We start from the raw sequence: 16,615 nt of genomic DNA on the forward strand, positions 1-16,615 counted from the left end.
AACTAGTTTTTGGTAAATATCTGCAATATATACATGTATAAATCATCACAATGTACACCTGGAGCTTGAACATGTTGTATGTCAATGATACCTCAATAAAGCCAGAGGAAAATAAAATATAAATAAATGAAAATTATGGATGAAAATTAAAGGAAATTGGAATTCCACCTAATTTGGACCTTCTCCCCACCAGGTTCTTGTGAATTACCAAATAAACATAGTAACTTTATAGTAAAGAAGCCTAAAAGACACCATGTTATCCAAGTGTTCAAAGTTCATATCATCAGTAATAGAATTCCTTCTAATAAGATGCAGCTGGGGTGGACACAATATCAGTTTTGTGGAGTCTCATTGTCAAAAAGGAAAATTCTAATTCTGCATACACACTAGGCAAATATAAATTGAAAAACATTGTATAAAATAAATGGCCTATACTCTTCAGAAATATTTAGCTATTAAAGGCAAAGAAAAACTGAAAAATGGTTTCAGATTAAAGGACACTAAGAGACATAACACCTAAATCTAATTTGCTATCCTGAATTAGATCTTCACTTTAGGAAATACTCTCAGGAACAGTTAGGGATGGGTGTGCATATACACTATTTCAGAAAAATATTTAACTTCATATTAACATTATATAATTATAGACAGAATGGCAAAGCACCCATGGTAAAACATTAACACTATGAAATCTGGTGGAGGTCTAAATCTGTACTGTTTTCTTTTCTGTAAGTTTTATTGCTGTTGAATTGTAATTTGAATGTGGTGTATTTGTATTTGAAACTTTATTATGCTTGAAACCACTTGATGTTGTCTAGGCATATGATAACCAGTGACCTTTCAGCTTCATATTTGTAAAAAGAATACAATGTATGGCAATGAGGCTAATAAAATAGTAGAGAATGAGTGAATCTGAACTGGAAGCTAGAGCTAGTTTCTATAACTGATGGCATGTTTGTGACAATACGCCTGCACTGCTGAGATACACTAAGAACAAATAATTGAGCATGTGTTTAGGGAATATGCTGCACTGGAATCAGTATGAGAAGTGGGCAAAGATTGGGAGATATTGTCCTGAAGAGGAGGAATCTTTCTCTAAGATAAAAGAAGATGATCCTTCAGCGCATTTAGCTTCCATTTTAGCAGAGAAAATGCTTTCATCGTCAGTTCTTCAGTAAAGTTGCCTGTGACCCAAATTCACGTGTGCTGTATAAATGTCAATTTACCAAATATTGGTTGGAGGCTTAGGGTTGGCAATGATAGAGTCTCAGATCTCCTAGCTGTTGTTGACCATAACAAGAGAACTCAGGTAAAAAAATCTATTGTCATTACCTGATTTGTCATATACAAGTTGCTTAAGCTTAGGTAAGTCTCATATCTACTCTTCAGTTTTCTCATCTAGAAAGTGAGAAAAAAAATTTTTCCATGTAAGAAGTATGAAAATACAAGCAACAAAAATAATAGCTTTTTGAAAGTAATCTTTATTTTAGATTACAAATAAATATTATAGCAACATGGCTAGGATTCAAAGTCATAAACACTAAATTTATACATTTCAAGAAAATAGTCTACACATACAAAAGATATTTCTTTGTTTTTCAAGCATAAAAGGAATAGAAGAAATAGGAAATTTCAAAGCTTTTTCAAGTTAGATAGTGAGATACTCTGGTACCGTATCAGGTATACCAAACAATAAGAATTCCATAAGTACAAGGTGGTTCAAAGAACTAAACTATGTCTTTTAAATTCTTAAAAGATTTTTGCTCTGTGATAGTTCTTTGTGTGGCCCCAATGATTTACTAAAAGTTATTTTATAGACGTGATTCTTGGTTCTTCATTTCTTGGAAAGTAGTTTAAGGACAAATGTATATACCCCCTAGTATTGTTTATAGCTAGGTAGAGAAAAACTCACAGACACACAAAGGCAAAGACATCAGAATCAACGTACATGAGAGCCACACAAGAAACTGAGAGGAAGATGTGGGATGTTTTTCTTTTTAATAATTTAGGGGAAATGGCTTGAATCAATCATATCTAAACTAAACTTTAGAGGCCCCCAAAACTAAAACTAGTCTTTCATTTGGAGAAGGCAATGGTAACCCATTCCAGTACTCTTACCTGGAAAATCCCATGGATGGAGGAGACTGGTGGGCTGCAGTCCATGGGGTCGTGAAGAGTCGGACATGACTGAGTGACTTCACTTTCACTTCTCACTTTCCTGCACTGGAGAACGAAATGGCAACCCACTCCAGTGTTCTTGCCTGGAGAATCCTAGGGACAGGGGAGCTTGGTGGGCTGCCATCTATGGGGTTGCACAGAGTTGGACATGACTGAAGCGACTTAGCAGCAGCAAAACTAAAACAGACATTTAAGAACCATACAAAACTCAGGTGTTGCCAAGATTTTACTTTATTCCTTATTCCATTTTTTAGCTCAATATGGTGCAGTTTAAAGTGTTATATACATAGTACACTTATTTCAGATGGAGATGGTATCAATAATATAGGAAACAACACTATTACTTAAATTAAAAGTGCATTTATTTATTTATTTGAAAAATACATGCTAATTTTCATAAGAACCTTCTAAGCACAAATAATCAAATCAGATGGAGCTTAAAAAAGAAAAAAACCTGCCATTTTCATAAAGCTTTTATCATAAAATTTTTCCCATATATTTTCAAGTAATTCCTTCAAATACCCATTGGATTCATCAATACATTTTTCAGAGTCTAGCACTTGGTCGCTTTGGATATTATTTACTGCTTCTTGGGTTATGCAGATGCTACAAACACTTATTTCACCGAACAATACCTAGCCTATGATGACCATTACCTTATGAGCTGTATAGCACAGCTTTAAACTTATTTCCACTTCCTTTCCACTTCTCACTGACTTGAAAAAAAGAGAAATAGGAAATGCTTACTTCTGTTGCATTACTGAGAGCACTTCTTGTTACAACTCATGCAAGTCACTTTGTTACTAGTGATAATGGGATATTATAGAATACAGACCAAAACTCCTCTCAATATTAACTAGCATTCAAAAAAGAATAACAATGTTGGAGAAAATATTTAAAGTGTTTCATTAGATCAAAGATGGAAGACAAATTGTATGACAATTCTGCCTACAAAGCAAGAAATTAAACAACATATTCTAGGTTTTTTTAAAGGAATTTTACCTAAATTTTATCAATTTTATAATAAATTCTACGCTTCATTTTCAATTAAGAAAACTATACTTTTATTAGGTTTGTGCACTAAAAACTTAATATTCATGTTTCGTCCAGTTTTACATGGCTGTCATTACCACTAAAGAATGATTAGTATTTAGACAGACTGTGTCTAATTCATATCTATTACCACGAACTTTGTGACCTTGTGAGTGTACACACTCATTAAGTGCTAACTGAGTGAATGAAATAAAGACTGATGAGTGGATGACTGGAAAAACCATTGGTGAAGAGATATTCCATTTTACCATTCATGTCACCAGTATAACAGACATCCTCACCCCATTAGTCTCTTTACAGCCCCTCTTACATCTTTGTTTCTGAGGGTGTAGATTAAAGGGTTGAGGCTAGGTGTGACAACAGTATAAAAGAGGGCAATGAACTTGCCTTGATCTTGAGAATTTCCTGATGGTGGCTGGAGGTATATGCACATGACTGGGATGTAAAAGAGGGATACGACCATAAGATGGGCTCCACACGTCCCAAAGACTTTCTGGAGTCCAGTTGTTGACTGCATCCTCAGCACTGCCTGGGCAATGGCACCATAGGAGCTGAGAATGAGGATGAGAGGTACCAGAACAAAAATGGAGCTCGTGACCATGAGGGACAGCTCATTAACACGGGTATCAACACATGACAGTCGAAGCAGTGCTGGAACTTCACAGAAGAAATGGTCCACTTGGCGATGACCACACAGGGGTACCCAAAATGTAAAGAAGGAATGAAGTGCTGAGTTGGTAAAGCCACTTACCCAGCAAGCCACAGCCAACAGTTGGCAGAAACGAGGGTGCATGAGAACAGTGTAATGCAGGGGTCTACACACAGCTGCATAACGGTCATAGGACATCACCATCAGTAGAACACATTCTGTGCATCCCAATGCAAGGACAAAATAAAGTTGAATCATGCAACCAGTGTAAGAGATGGTTTTTCCTGGACCCCAGAGGTTGACCAGCAACTGAGGGATGAAGCTGGTGGTGTAGCAGAGATCCAGAAAAGAGAGGTTTGAGAGGAAGAAGTACATGGGAGTGTGGAGATGGGAATCCAAGTATGACAAGATAATGATGAACAGGTTGCCTGTCAATGTCATCAGGTAGAACACCAAGACAACCACAAAGAGAACTACTTCCAGATGAGGCCAATTAGAAAATCCCAGTAGAACAAAGTAGCCTTCAGAGGTTACATTCATTTTTTTCGTGGTCGTTCATTACTTGTTATCTGAAGCAAGTATCATATATACACTAGAAATGTAAAGAAATACTGCAAGAGCAAAAAAAAAAAAAAAATCACATCAGAGCCACCTGTAGTTACCTCTTTTGGGTTGTTTAATTGCTTGTGTTTTATAAATGCAACTCCTGAAAAAGATATTAGCAGTAGACAAATACTTGAATTTCAGCAGGCACGTTAAAAACAGCCTCACACTTGTAAGTCTGATTCAGGCTTTAAAACTCTGTGAAGTAAGCCAGAAAGAAAAACACCAATACAGTATACTAACACATATATATGGAATTTAGGAAGATGGCAATGACGACCCTGTATGCAAGACAGGGAAAGAGACACAGATGTGTATAACAGACTTTTGGACTCAGAGGGAGAGGGAGAGGGTGGGATGATTTGGGAGAATGACATTCTAACATGTATACTATCATGTGAATTGAATCGCCAGTCTATGTCTGACGCAGGATGCAGCATGCTTGGGGCTGGTGCATGGGGATGACCCAGAAAGATGTTATGGGGAGGGAGGTGGGAGGGAGGTTCATGTTTGGGAATGCATGTAAGATTTAAAGATTTTAAAATTTAAAAAATAAAAAACTAAAAAAAAAAAAAACAAAACAAAAAAAAAAAAAACTGTCTACAGCTCAGAAACCATGGAGGATAATCAGCACATTGCCTAAAAGAAACTGTGTAATTAAACATAAGATTTATTATAAAGAATTATTGAGCTATAAAAGGAGAGGAACTATTAAAAAAAAATGTAGTTAGAACTCTGAATAATGTCTTGGGCCAAGGGACAGTATCCAAGGAAGGACAAGCTTGGAAAGAGGCACTTCCTGCTCAAGGCTGCAGTTCAGACCTCGTCAAAGAGGGTGTGGTTGAGTCCACTGGATGATGAAGTTAACTGTGGCTGAATCAAAAAATAGCAATCAATGGTCAAAGAGTGAATTACAAAGATGCATCACTTAGAGATCACTGTCATTTGAGGGGTAATAGGAAAATTTCAAGATTTTAAAAAGTTTCTTTAGAATGAGACAGTATACCATGAGAAATATAAACCCACATGGTTTTGTTGCTTCTTCTGATGCACATATAATTTTCTTCTTCCTTACACAGTTGCATAAATAACATAATACATTAATTTTAAACAGTAGCAGCTCTGAGATATATTTATCTGCTGCATGACCCATCCTTCAGCATTCTTATAGAAGTTAAAATAAGATATGAGACCAAAAATAGATGTAAGTAGAAAACTGGTAGGAAATTTAGGATTAAATTTCTACTTACAGTAAGAAAGGAAAATAAAGACCTCATCAAAGGTTGCTTTCATAGGCTGTAGAATGAAATATCTCTTCTCTATTTTTGAAATACAACATTATGGAGGATTCCCTGTATTTGTCTGCCTAATCTATGCCTCTTTATCTGTGGGCCAATGATCTCTTTGATATCACCAACATAAATGTCTGCCTACACCATGTATTCTAATCTACTACATCAATACAGGAAGGCAGAGTCTGAAAATAACTATGATTATCATTACAACACAAGAAAGGATCCTGAGTCTACCACAAAGTTCTCATTTTAGCTGGAAGGAGGAACTAGTTGGAGCATATACTGTGTCAGGGAATGGACCCCTTTTCCTAGAGCAAACAGAGCCCTTATGGAAACAAAAGAATACTGTGTTTTGTCTTCCTTGACTGAGGCCACTGGGAGTATAAATCCCAAAGTAGCAATTAATGCCCTTCAAGGAGTTGTGCTAGGTTAGAACAGTTTCCTGCTTTCTCCCAAAGCAGAGTAGAAAGGACCAATTGAAACCACTCAGTTAGCTGATTTGTTTCCCTGGACTGCCCTTGTGCACGCCTCACTCTGAGCTGAGCAAACACTCACAGCTCCACACTGGAAGGAGGGCTGCCATGACTGAGGGAAAGTTCAGTGTGGAATGCTGCGGCAGCTGAAAAATCAAATGGCCTCTGAGCAGGGAGGGGGCAGCCATTATTGGCACTTACACAGGCAGCACATCATGAGCATAACAAGTCTCTGATGGTAGCGAAACCACCACACCCAATACAATGACTATCGCCAAATAAACATCCCCAGCCTCTCTTACTCCAGCACTGCTCCCCACTGGGGCTGAGGGGGCCAGTGCTGGAAGGGAGGAGAGCACACACTACAAGGGAATGGAGCCAACTAATGCAACCCTTAGGGCTTCTGTTCCAGCAATGTGGGACCCACCCTTGCCTTAAAAAGGGTGGTGACAACAATTGAGCAGAGAGGATGTCTTGGCTCACACTGGCTCTGGCCCTAGCCCCTTCATCTCTAACCCCACCTCCTAACCAGGTGGTACTTGCCAGCACACTCTGAAGAAATATCTGTCTTGTATTCAAATCAAACTCAGCTTTTCTCCCAAAGCCACTGCACCCACACGAACTGTACAGGGACACTCCCAAATCTGCACATTATTTTAAGCTTGCCAGTAGTAAATGTTTCACTGAATTTCATAAAAACAGAGGAAGTCAAGCAAAATGAGAAGACAGAGTAACTTTTCTCAGTTGAAAAAGCAAGAGAACACTCCCGGGGGCAGGGGGGAGGGGGGTGGAAAAACAACTAATGAGATGAAATAAACAATTTACTAAAGAATTGAATAACCTCAGCTATGCAGATGACACCACCCTTGTGGCAGAAAGTCAAAAGGAACTAAAGAGCCTCTTGATGAAAGTGAAAGAGGAGAGTGAAAAAGTTGGCTTAAACTCAACATTCAGAAGACTATGATAATGGCAACTGGTCCCATCACTTCATGGCAAATAGATGGGGAAACATTGGAAACAGTGACAAGCTTTATTTTCTTGGGCTCCTAAATCACTGCAGATGGTGACTGCAGCCATGAAATTAAAGATGCTTGCTGCTTGGAAGAAAACCTATAACCAACATAGACAGCATATTAAAAAGCCGAGATGTTACTGCCAACAAAGGTCCATCTAGTCAAAGCTAAGGTTTTTAACATAGTCATGTATGGATGTGAGAGTCGAACCATAAAGAAGGCTGAGCACTGAAGAACTGATGCTTCTGAACTGTGGTGTTGGAGAAGACTCTTGAGAGTCCCTTGGACTGCAAGGAGATCAAACTTGTCAAACCTAAAGGAAATCAACCCTGAATACTGAATACTCATTCGAAGGACTGAGGCTGAAGCTGAAGCTCCAATACTTTGGCCACCTGATGTGAAGAGCCAACTCATTAGAAAAGACCCTGATGCTGGGAAAGATTGAAGGCAGGAGGAAAAGGGGATGAGAGAGGATGAGACGGTTGTTTGGCATCACCAACTCAGTGGACATGAGTTTGAGCAAGCTCTGGGATACGGTAAAGGACAGGACAATGCCTTGCTGTCGTCCATGTGGTCACAAAGAGTCAAACACGACTGAGCAACTGAACAACAACAAAAAAAGTTGAAAGCAGTAGTGATAAGAATGTTAACTGAATAAATGGAAAGTGCAAGATGAAAAATGGATGAAAAGAATAGAGGAAAACTATAAGAATTTTACCAAGAAAATAGAAAATTTTAAAAGAATAAGTCTGAACTGTAGCATACAATAACTAAAATTTAAAACACACTAGAAGGAATGAAAGAAAGTGATAGCAGCAGCAGCAGCAGCAGAAGGAATGAACAGCAGACTAGGTGATAGAGAAAAATACATAAGGGATTGGAAAGATTACTTTAAAATCACCAACTGAAGTGTCCTTCTTTGTCTCTTTTCATAGCCTTTGTTTTAAAGTCTATTTTATCTGATATGAGTATTGCTACTCCTGCTTTCTTTTGGTCTCCATTTGCATGGAATATCTTTTTCCAGCCCTTCACTTTCAGTCTGTGTGTGTCCCTTGTTTTGAAGTGGGTCTCTTGTAGACAACATATATAGGGGTCTTGTTTTTGTATCCATTCAGCCAGTCTTTGTCTTTTGATTGGGGCATTCAACCCATTTACGTTTAAGGTAATTATTGATAAGTATGATCCCATTGCCATTTACTTTATTGTTTTGGGTTTGGGTTTATACGCCCTTTTTGTGTTTCCTGTCTAGAGAGTATCCTTTAGCATTTGTTGGAGAGCTGGTTTGGTGGTGCTGAATTCTCTCAGCTTTTGCTTGTCTGTAAAGTTTTTTATTTCTCCTTCATCTTTGAATGAGATCTTTGCTGGGTACAGTAATCTGGGCTGTAGGTTATTTCCTTTCATCACTTTAAGTAAGTCTTGCCATTCCCTCCTAGCCTGAAGAGTTTCTATTGAAAGATCAGCTGTTATCCTTATGGGAATCCCCTTGTGTGTTATTTGTTGTTTTTCCCTTGCTGCTTTTAATATTTGTTCTTTGTGTTTGATCTTTGTTAATTGGAATAATATGTGTCTTGGGGTGTTTCACCTTGGGTTTATCCTGTTTGGGACTCTCTGGGTTTCTTGGACTTGGGTGATTATTTCCTTCCCCATTTTAGGGAAGTTTTCAACTATTATCTCCTCACGTATTTTCTCATGGTCTTTCTTTTTGTCTTCTTCTTCTGGGACTCCTGTGATTTGAATGTTGGAGCGTTTCATATTGTCCTGGAGGTCTCTGAGATTGTCCTCATTTCTTTAAATTCGTTTTGCTTTTTTCTTCTCTGATTCATTTATTTCTACCATTCTATCTTCTACTTCACTAATCCTATCTTCTGCCTCTGTTATTCTACTATTTGTTGCCTCCAGAGTGTTTTTGATCTCATTTATTGTGTTATTCATTATATATTGACTCTTTTTTATTTCTTCTAGGTCCTTGTTAAACCTTTCTTGCATCTTCTCCAAGACAGAAACATAGATCAATGGAACAAAATAGAAAGCCCAGAGATAAATCCACACACCTATGGACACCTTATCTTCAACAAAGGAAGCAAGAATATACAATGGATTAAAGACAATCTCTTTAACAAGTGATGCTGGGAAAACTGGTCAACCACTTGTAAAAGAATGAAACTAGAACACTTTCTAACACCATACACAAAAATAAACTCAAAATGGATTAAAGACCAGAAACTATAAAACTCCTAGAGGAGAACATAGGCAAAACACTCTCTGACATAAATCACAGCAGGATCCTCTATGACCCACCTCCCAGAATACTGGAAATAAAAGCAAAAATAAACAAATGTGACATACGGATGGCTAACAAACACATGAAAAGATGCTCAACATCACTCATTATTAGAGAAATGCAAATCAAAACCACAATGAGGTACCACTTCACACCAGTCAGAATGGCTGCGATCCAAAAATCTGCAAGCAATAAATGCTGGAGAGGGTGTGGAGAAAAGGGAACCCTCCTACACTGTTGGTGGGAATGCAAACTAGTACAGCCACTATGGAGAACAGTGTGGAGAGTCCTTAAAAAATTGCAAATAGAACTACCTTATGACCCAGCAATCCCAGTGCTGGGCATACACACCGAGGAAACCAGAATTGAATGAGACACATGTACCCCAATGTTCATCGCAGCACTGTTTATAATTCCAGGACATGGAAACAACCTAGATGTCCATCAGCAGATGAATGGATAAGAAAGCTGTGGTACATATACACAATGGAGTATTACTCAGCCGTTAAAAAAAATTCATTTGAATCAGTTCTGATGAGATGGATGAAACTGGAGCCGATTATACAGAGTGAAGTAAGCCAGGAAGAAAAACACCAATACAGTATATTAACACATATATATGGAATTTAGGAAGATGGCAATGACGACCCTGTATGCAAGACAGAAAAAAAGACACAGATGTGTATAACGGACTTTTGGACTCAGAGGGAGAGGGAGAGGGTGGGATGATTTGGGAGAATGGCATTCTAACATGTATACTATCATGTAAGAATTGAATCGCCAGTCTATGTCTGACGCAGGATACGGCATGCTTGGGGCTGGTGCATGGGGATGACCCAGAGAGATGTTATGGGGAGGGAGGTGGGAGGGGGGGTTCATGTTTGGGAACGCATGTAAGAATTAAAGATTTTAAAATTTAAAAAATAAAAAACTAAAAAAAAAAGAAGAAGAAAAATAAAATTAAATTAAATTAAAAGCTTCTGCACAACAAAGGAAACTATAAGCAAGGTGAAAAGACAGCCTTCAGAATGGGAGAAAATAATAGTAAATGAAGCAACTGACAAAGAATTAATCTCAAATATACACAAGCAACTCCTGCAGCTCAATTCCAGAAAAATAAAAGACCCAATCAAAAAATGGGCCAAAGAACTAAACAGATATTTCTTCAAAGAAGACATACAGATGGCTAACAAACACATGAAAAGATGCTCAACATCACTCATTATCAGCGAAATGCAAATCAAGACCCCATTGAGGTACCACTTCACACCAGTCAGAATGGCTGTGATCCAAAAGTCTACAAGCAATAAATGCTGGAGAGGGTGTGGAGAAAAGGGAACCCTCTTACACTGCTGGTGAGAATGCAAACTAGTACAGCCACTATGGAGAACAGTGTGGAGATTCCTTTAAAAACTGGAAATAGGACTGCCTTATGACCCAGCAATCCCACTGCTAGGCAGACACACCGAGGAAACCAGAACTGAAAGAGACGCGTTTACCCCAATGTTCATTGCAGCACTGTTTATAATAACGAGGACATGGAAACAACCTAGATGTCCATCAGCAGATGAATGGATAAGAAAGCCATGGTACATATACGCAATGGAGTACTACTCAGCCATTAAAAAGAATACATTTGAATCAGTTCTAATAAGGTGGATGAAACTGGAGCCAATTATACAGACTGAAGTAAGCCAGAAAGAAAAACACCAATACAGTATACTAACACATATATATGGAATTTAGAAAGATGGTAACCATAACCCCGTATGCGAGACACCAAAGAGACACAGATGTATAGAACAGTCTTTTGGACTCTGTGGGAGAGGGAGAGGGTGGGATGATTTGGGAGAATGACATTGAAACATGTATAATATCGTATAAGAAATGAATTGCCAGTCTAGGTTCGATGCAGGAAACAGGATGCTCAGGGCTGGTGCACTGAGATGACCCAGAGAGATGGTATGGGGAGGAAGGTGGGAGGGAGGTTCAGGACTGGGAACATGTGTACACCCGTGGCAGATTCATGTTGATGTATGGCAAAACCAATACAATATTTTAAAGTAAAAATAAAATAATAATAATAATAATAAAATATTTTTAAAAATAAAATAAAATCACCAAATGAGACTAGCAAAAAGAAAACAGAATTTCGAACAATGAGCTTCTTGGTGCTGCTCACTGCAGGGTGGAGTCCAACACCCTTGTCAAAGCCAAAAAATCTACCACCACCCTGTGACAACCACCTCCTCCCCTGCCCTGTCACCGCCACCACCTGTGTCACCACCACTTGGGGACAGGATGGATAATTAGGCCAGTCTTTAGTGAGGAGACATATTCCTCAGTTCTGTGGTGTTCTTCATCACACATTTATGAAGTTTCTGAAGGGCACTGGAGACTATTGCCAAGCACAGCATGACCTCTATGCAGACAAGTGATTTGTAGAAATTCACTATCACTCCAATAAGAAGCTCGCAGTGAATAACCTGGACACAGAAGAACTGAACTGAAATTCATAGAGCATTTTTCACAAGACTTCTGACATGGATGGAGTAAACCTCAGCACACTTCATTTCTATCACCTTAGTATTAATGAACCAAAGAATTGTTGTTTCTTGTTAGAAAGGTCATTTCATTTCCCATTACTCTCAACTTCATACTCTAAAGCACTGAGTATTTCAAGTGGAGTATATTGAAGTAGATTAAGTTTCTTTGCATCATCTCTATTATTCAATTTTTAAATTTTTTCATAATCTTATTGAGCATTTTTTAACTAAATTAACATGCTTCAAATGAACCACCAAGATCCTGTGGAACTCATATACAAGAACATGAGATTTCTTATTACACACAATCAAATCAATGCAAACAAATGTATAGAGGAACTTAAGTACCACAATAATAAGAGTATGTGTTGTTGTTCAGTTGCTCAGTCCTGTCCGACTCTTTGCAACCCCATAGACTGCAGCACGCCAGGCTTCCCTGTCCATCACCAACTCCCGGAGTTCATTCAAACTCAAGTCCATTGAGTTGGTGATGCCATCCAACCATCTCATCCTCTGTCATCCCCTTCTCCTCCCACCTTCAATCTTTCCCAGCATCAGAGTCCTTCACTATCTCATGGAGGTTTCTCAAACTCATTTCCGTTGAGTCAATGATGCCATCCAGCCATCTCATCCTCTGTGGCTCCTTTCTCATCCTGCCGTCAATCTTTCCCAGCATCAGAGTCTTTTCCAATGAGTCAGCTCTTTGCATTGGGTGGCCAAAATATTGGAGCTTCAGCATCAGTCCTTTCAATGAATATTCAGGGATGATTTCCTTTAGGACTAACTGGCTTGATCTCCTTGCTGTCCAAGGGACTTTAAGAATCTTCTCCAGTACCTCAGTTCAAAAGCATTAATTCTTCTGCACTCATTCTTTTTTTATGGTCTAACTCTAACACCCATACATGACTACTGCTAAAACCACAGCTTTGACTATATGGACCATTGTCAACAAAGTTTTACCACAATTATAAGAGTATGTGAAGTTACCACAATAATAAGAGTGTGTGAAGACACTTACAACACTATTCTTGAGAAAGAAGGTAGCTGTGATCTCAGCGGGCCTTTTGATGATGGTGCTGAATAGTAAGGACTAGTTCATAAATTCAGAAGTTGAATGACTCTTTACTAAGATAAATGAACCCCCTTTCAGATAGTGCTTTATCTTTTAGTTAAAACTTGTTCACATGGTAAGATCATGAGGCTCCAAGGGAGAGAGTGGAAGCATGCAACACCTCTGTAGTCCAGCACAATAGCCCTTCTACCACACATGTTCTATTAGCCAAGCAAGTCACAGAACCAGTCAAAATTCAAAATTCAAAGGAGGAAACACTTGGGAAACACTAACACATCACTCAAAATTCTCCAAGCCAGGCTTCAGAAATACATGAACCGTGAACTCCCTTACGTTCAAGCTGTTTTTAGAAAAGGCAGAGATCAAATTGCCAACATTCACTGGATCATTGAAAAAGCAAGAGAGTTCCAGAAAAATATCTATTTCTGCTTTATTGACTATGCCAAACCCTTTGATTGTGTGGATCACAAGAAACTGTGGAAATCTGAAAGAGATGGGAATACCAGACCACCTGACCTGCCTCTTGAGATATCTGTATGCAGGTCAGGAAGCAACAGTTAGAACTGGACATGGAACAACAGACTTGTTCCAAATAGGAGAAGGAGTACATCAAGGCTGTATATTGTCACCCTCCTTATTTAACTTCTATGCAGAGTACATCATGAGAAACGCTGGGCTGGAAGAAGCACAAGCTGGAATCAAGACTGCCAGGAGAAATATCAATCACCTCAGATATACAGATGACACCACCCTTATGGCAGAAAGTGAAGAGAAACTAAAAAGCCTCTTGGAGGAAACCAGAATTGAAAGAGACACATGTACCCCCAATGTTCATCGCAGCACTGTTTATAATAACAAGGACATGGAAGCAACCTAGATGTCCATCAGCAGATGAATGGATAGGAAAGCTGTGCTACATATACACAATGTAGTATTACTCAGCCATTAAAAAGAATACATTTGAATTAGTTCTAATTAGGTGGATGAAACTGGAGCCAATTATACAGAGTGAAGTAAGCCAGAAAGAAAAACACCAATACAGTATACTAATACATATATATGGAATTTAGAAAGATGGTAACGATAACCCTGTATGTGAGACAGCAAAAGAGACAGAGATGTATAGAACAGACTTTTGGACTCTGTGGGAGAGGGAGAGGGTGGGATGATTTGGGAGAATGGCATTGAAACATGTACAATATCATATAAGGAACAGACCACCAGTCTAGGTTCAATGCAGGATACAGGATGCTTGGGGCATGCGCACTGGAATGACCCTGAGAGATGGTATGGGGAGGGAGGTGGGAGTGGGGTTCAGGATTTGGAACTCATGTACACCCATGGTGGATTCATGTTGATGTATGGCAAAACCAATACAGTATTGTAAAGTAAAACAAAGTAAAATTTAAAAATATATATAATATAAAATAAAATAAAAAGCCTCTTGATGAAAGTGAAAGAGGAGAGTGAAAAAGTTGGCTTAAAGCTCAACATTCAGAAAATGAAGATCATGGTGTCTGGTCCCATCACTTCATGGCAAATAGATGGGGAAACAGTGGAAACAGTGTCAGACTTTATTTTGGGGGGCTCCAAAATCACTGCACATGGTGACTGCAGCCATGAAATTAAAAGACACTTACTCCTTGGAAGAAAAGTTATGACCAACCTAGATAGTATATTCAAAAGTAGAGACATTACTTTGCCAACAAAGGTCCATCTAGTCAAGGCTACAGTTTTTCTAGTGGTCATGTATGGATGTGAGAGCTGGACTGTGAAGAAAGCTGAGTGCCGAAGAATTGATGCTTTTGAACTGTGGTGTTGGAGAAGACTCTTGAGAGTCCCTTGGACTGCAAGGAGATCCAACCAGTCCATTCTAAAGGAGATCAGCCCTGGGATTTCTTTGGAAGGAATGATGCTGAAGCTGAAACTCCAGTACTTTGGCTGCCTCATGTGAAGAGTTGACTCATTGGAAAAAAACCCTGATGCTGGGAGGGATTGGGGGCAGGAGGAGAAGCGGTCAACAGAGGATGAGATGGCTGGATGGCATCACTGACTCGATGGACATGAGTCTGAGTGAACTCCGGGAGTTGGTGATGGACAGGGAGGCCTGGCGTGCTGCAATTCATGGGGTCGCAGAGAGTCAGACACGACTGAGCGACTGAACTGAACTGATCTGAACACATCACTTATGCATGGAAGGAGCTAATCACACACACTGCAGAGGGTGTGGAGAGAGAAAAAGGTAGCTAGTTTTGCTAACCATCTTCAACAGACTCTATGCTTCCCCTGTAATTAATGAATTCCCTATCTATTTTGTGTCAAATCTACCATTATGTCTTTAATGTTTGTGTATGAATCCCTGAAAAAACAATGATTAGTGTTACTTTTTAAATATTATTTATTTTTATCATTAAATACTATTTAAATAAATATTAGTTGAATAAATTCCTTAGAAAATACTAAAGACATAGACTGGGAGGGAGGAGGGAGGGGGTTCATGTTTGGGAATGCATGTAAGAATTAAGGATTTTAAAATTTAAAAAATAAAAAACTAAAAAAAATAAAATAAAATAAAATAAAATAAAAATAAAATAAAAAAAGAAAATACTAAAGAATAACCTTTTAGAGAGGAAATATCAACTCTAACTTTGAATCAGAACCATATGGAGAGAAATAAGGTGGGTGTTCCTTGGTAGCTCAGTTGGTAAAGAATCTGCCTGCAGTGCAGGGGACCCAGGATCCATCCCTGGGTCACAAAGATCCCTTGGAAAAGGAAAGGGCAAACCACTCCAGTATCTTTGCCTGGAAAATCCCATGGACAGAGGAGCCTAGCGGACTGCAGTCCATGGAATCACAAAGAGTTGAGCATGACTGAGTGACTAAAACTTTCACTTTCAAGGTGGGTGTAATTTATATGAAATTAAAAGGAATTTTATTCATTAAAAAATACTTCTGGCTAAAACAATTCTTAACCATAAAATTTCTGAAATTCTTATAACTTTCCCATACTTCTCTGAAGTTGTTTACCAACTTATTTTTGTTTGTAGTGTGATTCCCAACTTCTCTCACAAAAAGAAAAAAAAAAAGTGGTTTCTGCTAATGAATTGAGCAGACATTTAATATTTATATGCCTTTGGAGCTGGGTAACAACATTTAATACTTGACAATTTGTTTTATTATATAATTGATCAAAACCATATATTTATACTGTCTGGGAACATGTGGTTATAGTTCTGTGGGAGAAATAATTTGTCAGTGTTCTCCAGCTTGTAAAAATACAGTGTAAGGACTTAAACATTAAATAAGTAATGAAATGCATTTCTCTGTAAAAATGAAAACAATTTAAGGAATCTCTAGGACAACATCAAGGGTACCAACATTCACCTTATAGGGATTCCAGAAAGAGGACAAAGAGAGAAGAGTATGGAATATGTAAATATGGAGCTGCACCT

The 16,615-nt window shown here is 38.5% G+C and overlaps 1 protein-coding gene across 1 annotated transcript; it reads right to left on the reverse strand.

Annotated features, from left to right (window-relative positions):
• Positions 1-3,508: 3,508 nt before the first annotated feature.
• On the reverse strand, positions 3,509-4,426 carry LOC101117201 (olfactory receptor 2J3). Its single transcript, XM_004019022.5, has one exon. The coding sequence runs from the start codon at positions 4,418-4,420 to the stop codon at positions 3,509-3,511; it is 912 nt and encodes a 303-aa protein (XP_004019071.2). The 5' UTR covers positions 4,421-4,426.
• Between the last annotated feature and the right edge of the window lie 12,189 nt (positions 4,427-16,615).

Source organism: Ovis aries, chromosome 20 (genome assembly GCF_016772045.2).
Source record: "Ovis aries strain OAR_USU_Benz2616 breed Rambouillet chromosome 20, ARS-UI_Ramb_v3.0, whole genome shotgun sequence".
Taxonomy (NCBI): Eukaryota; Metazoa; Chordata; class Mammalia; order Artiodactyla; family Bovidae; genus Ovis; species Ovis aries.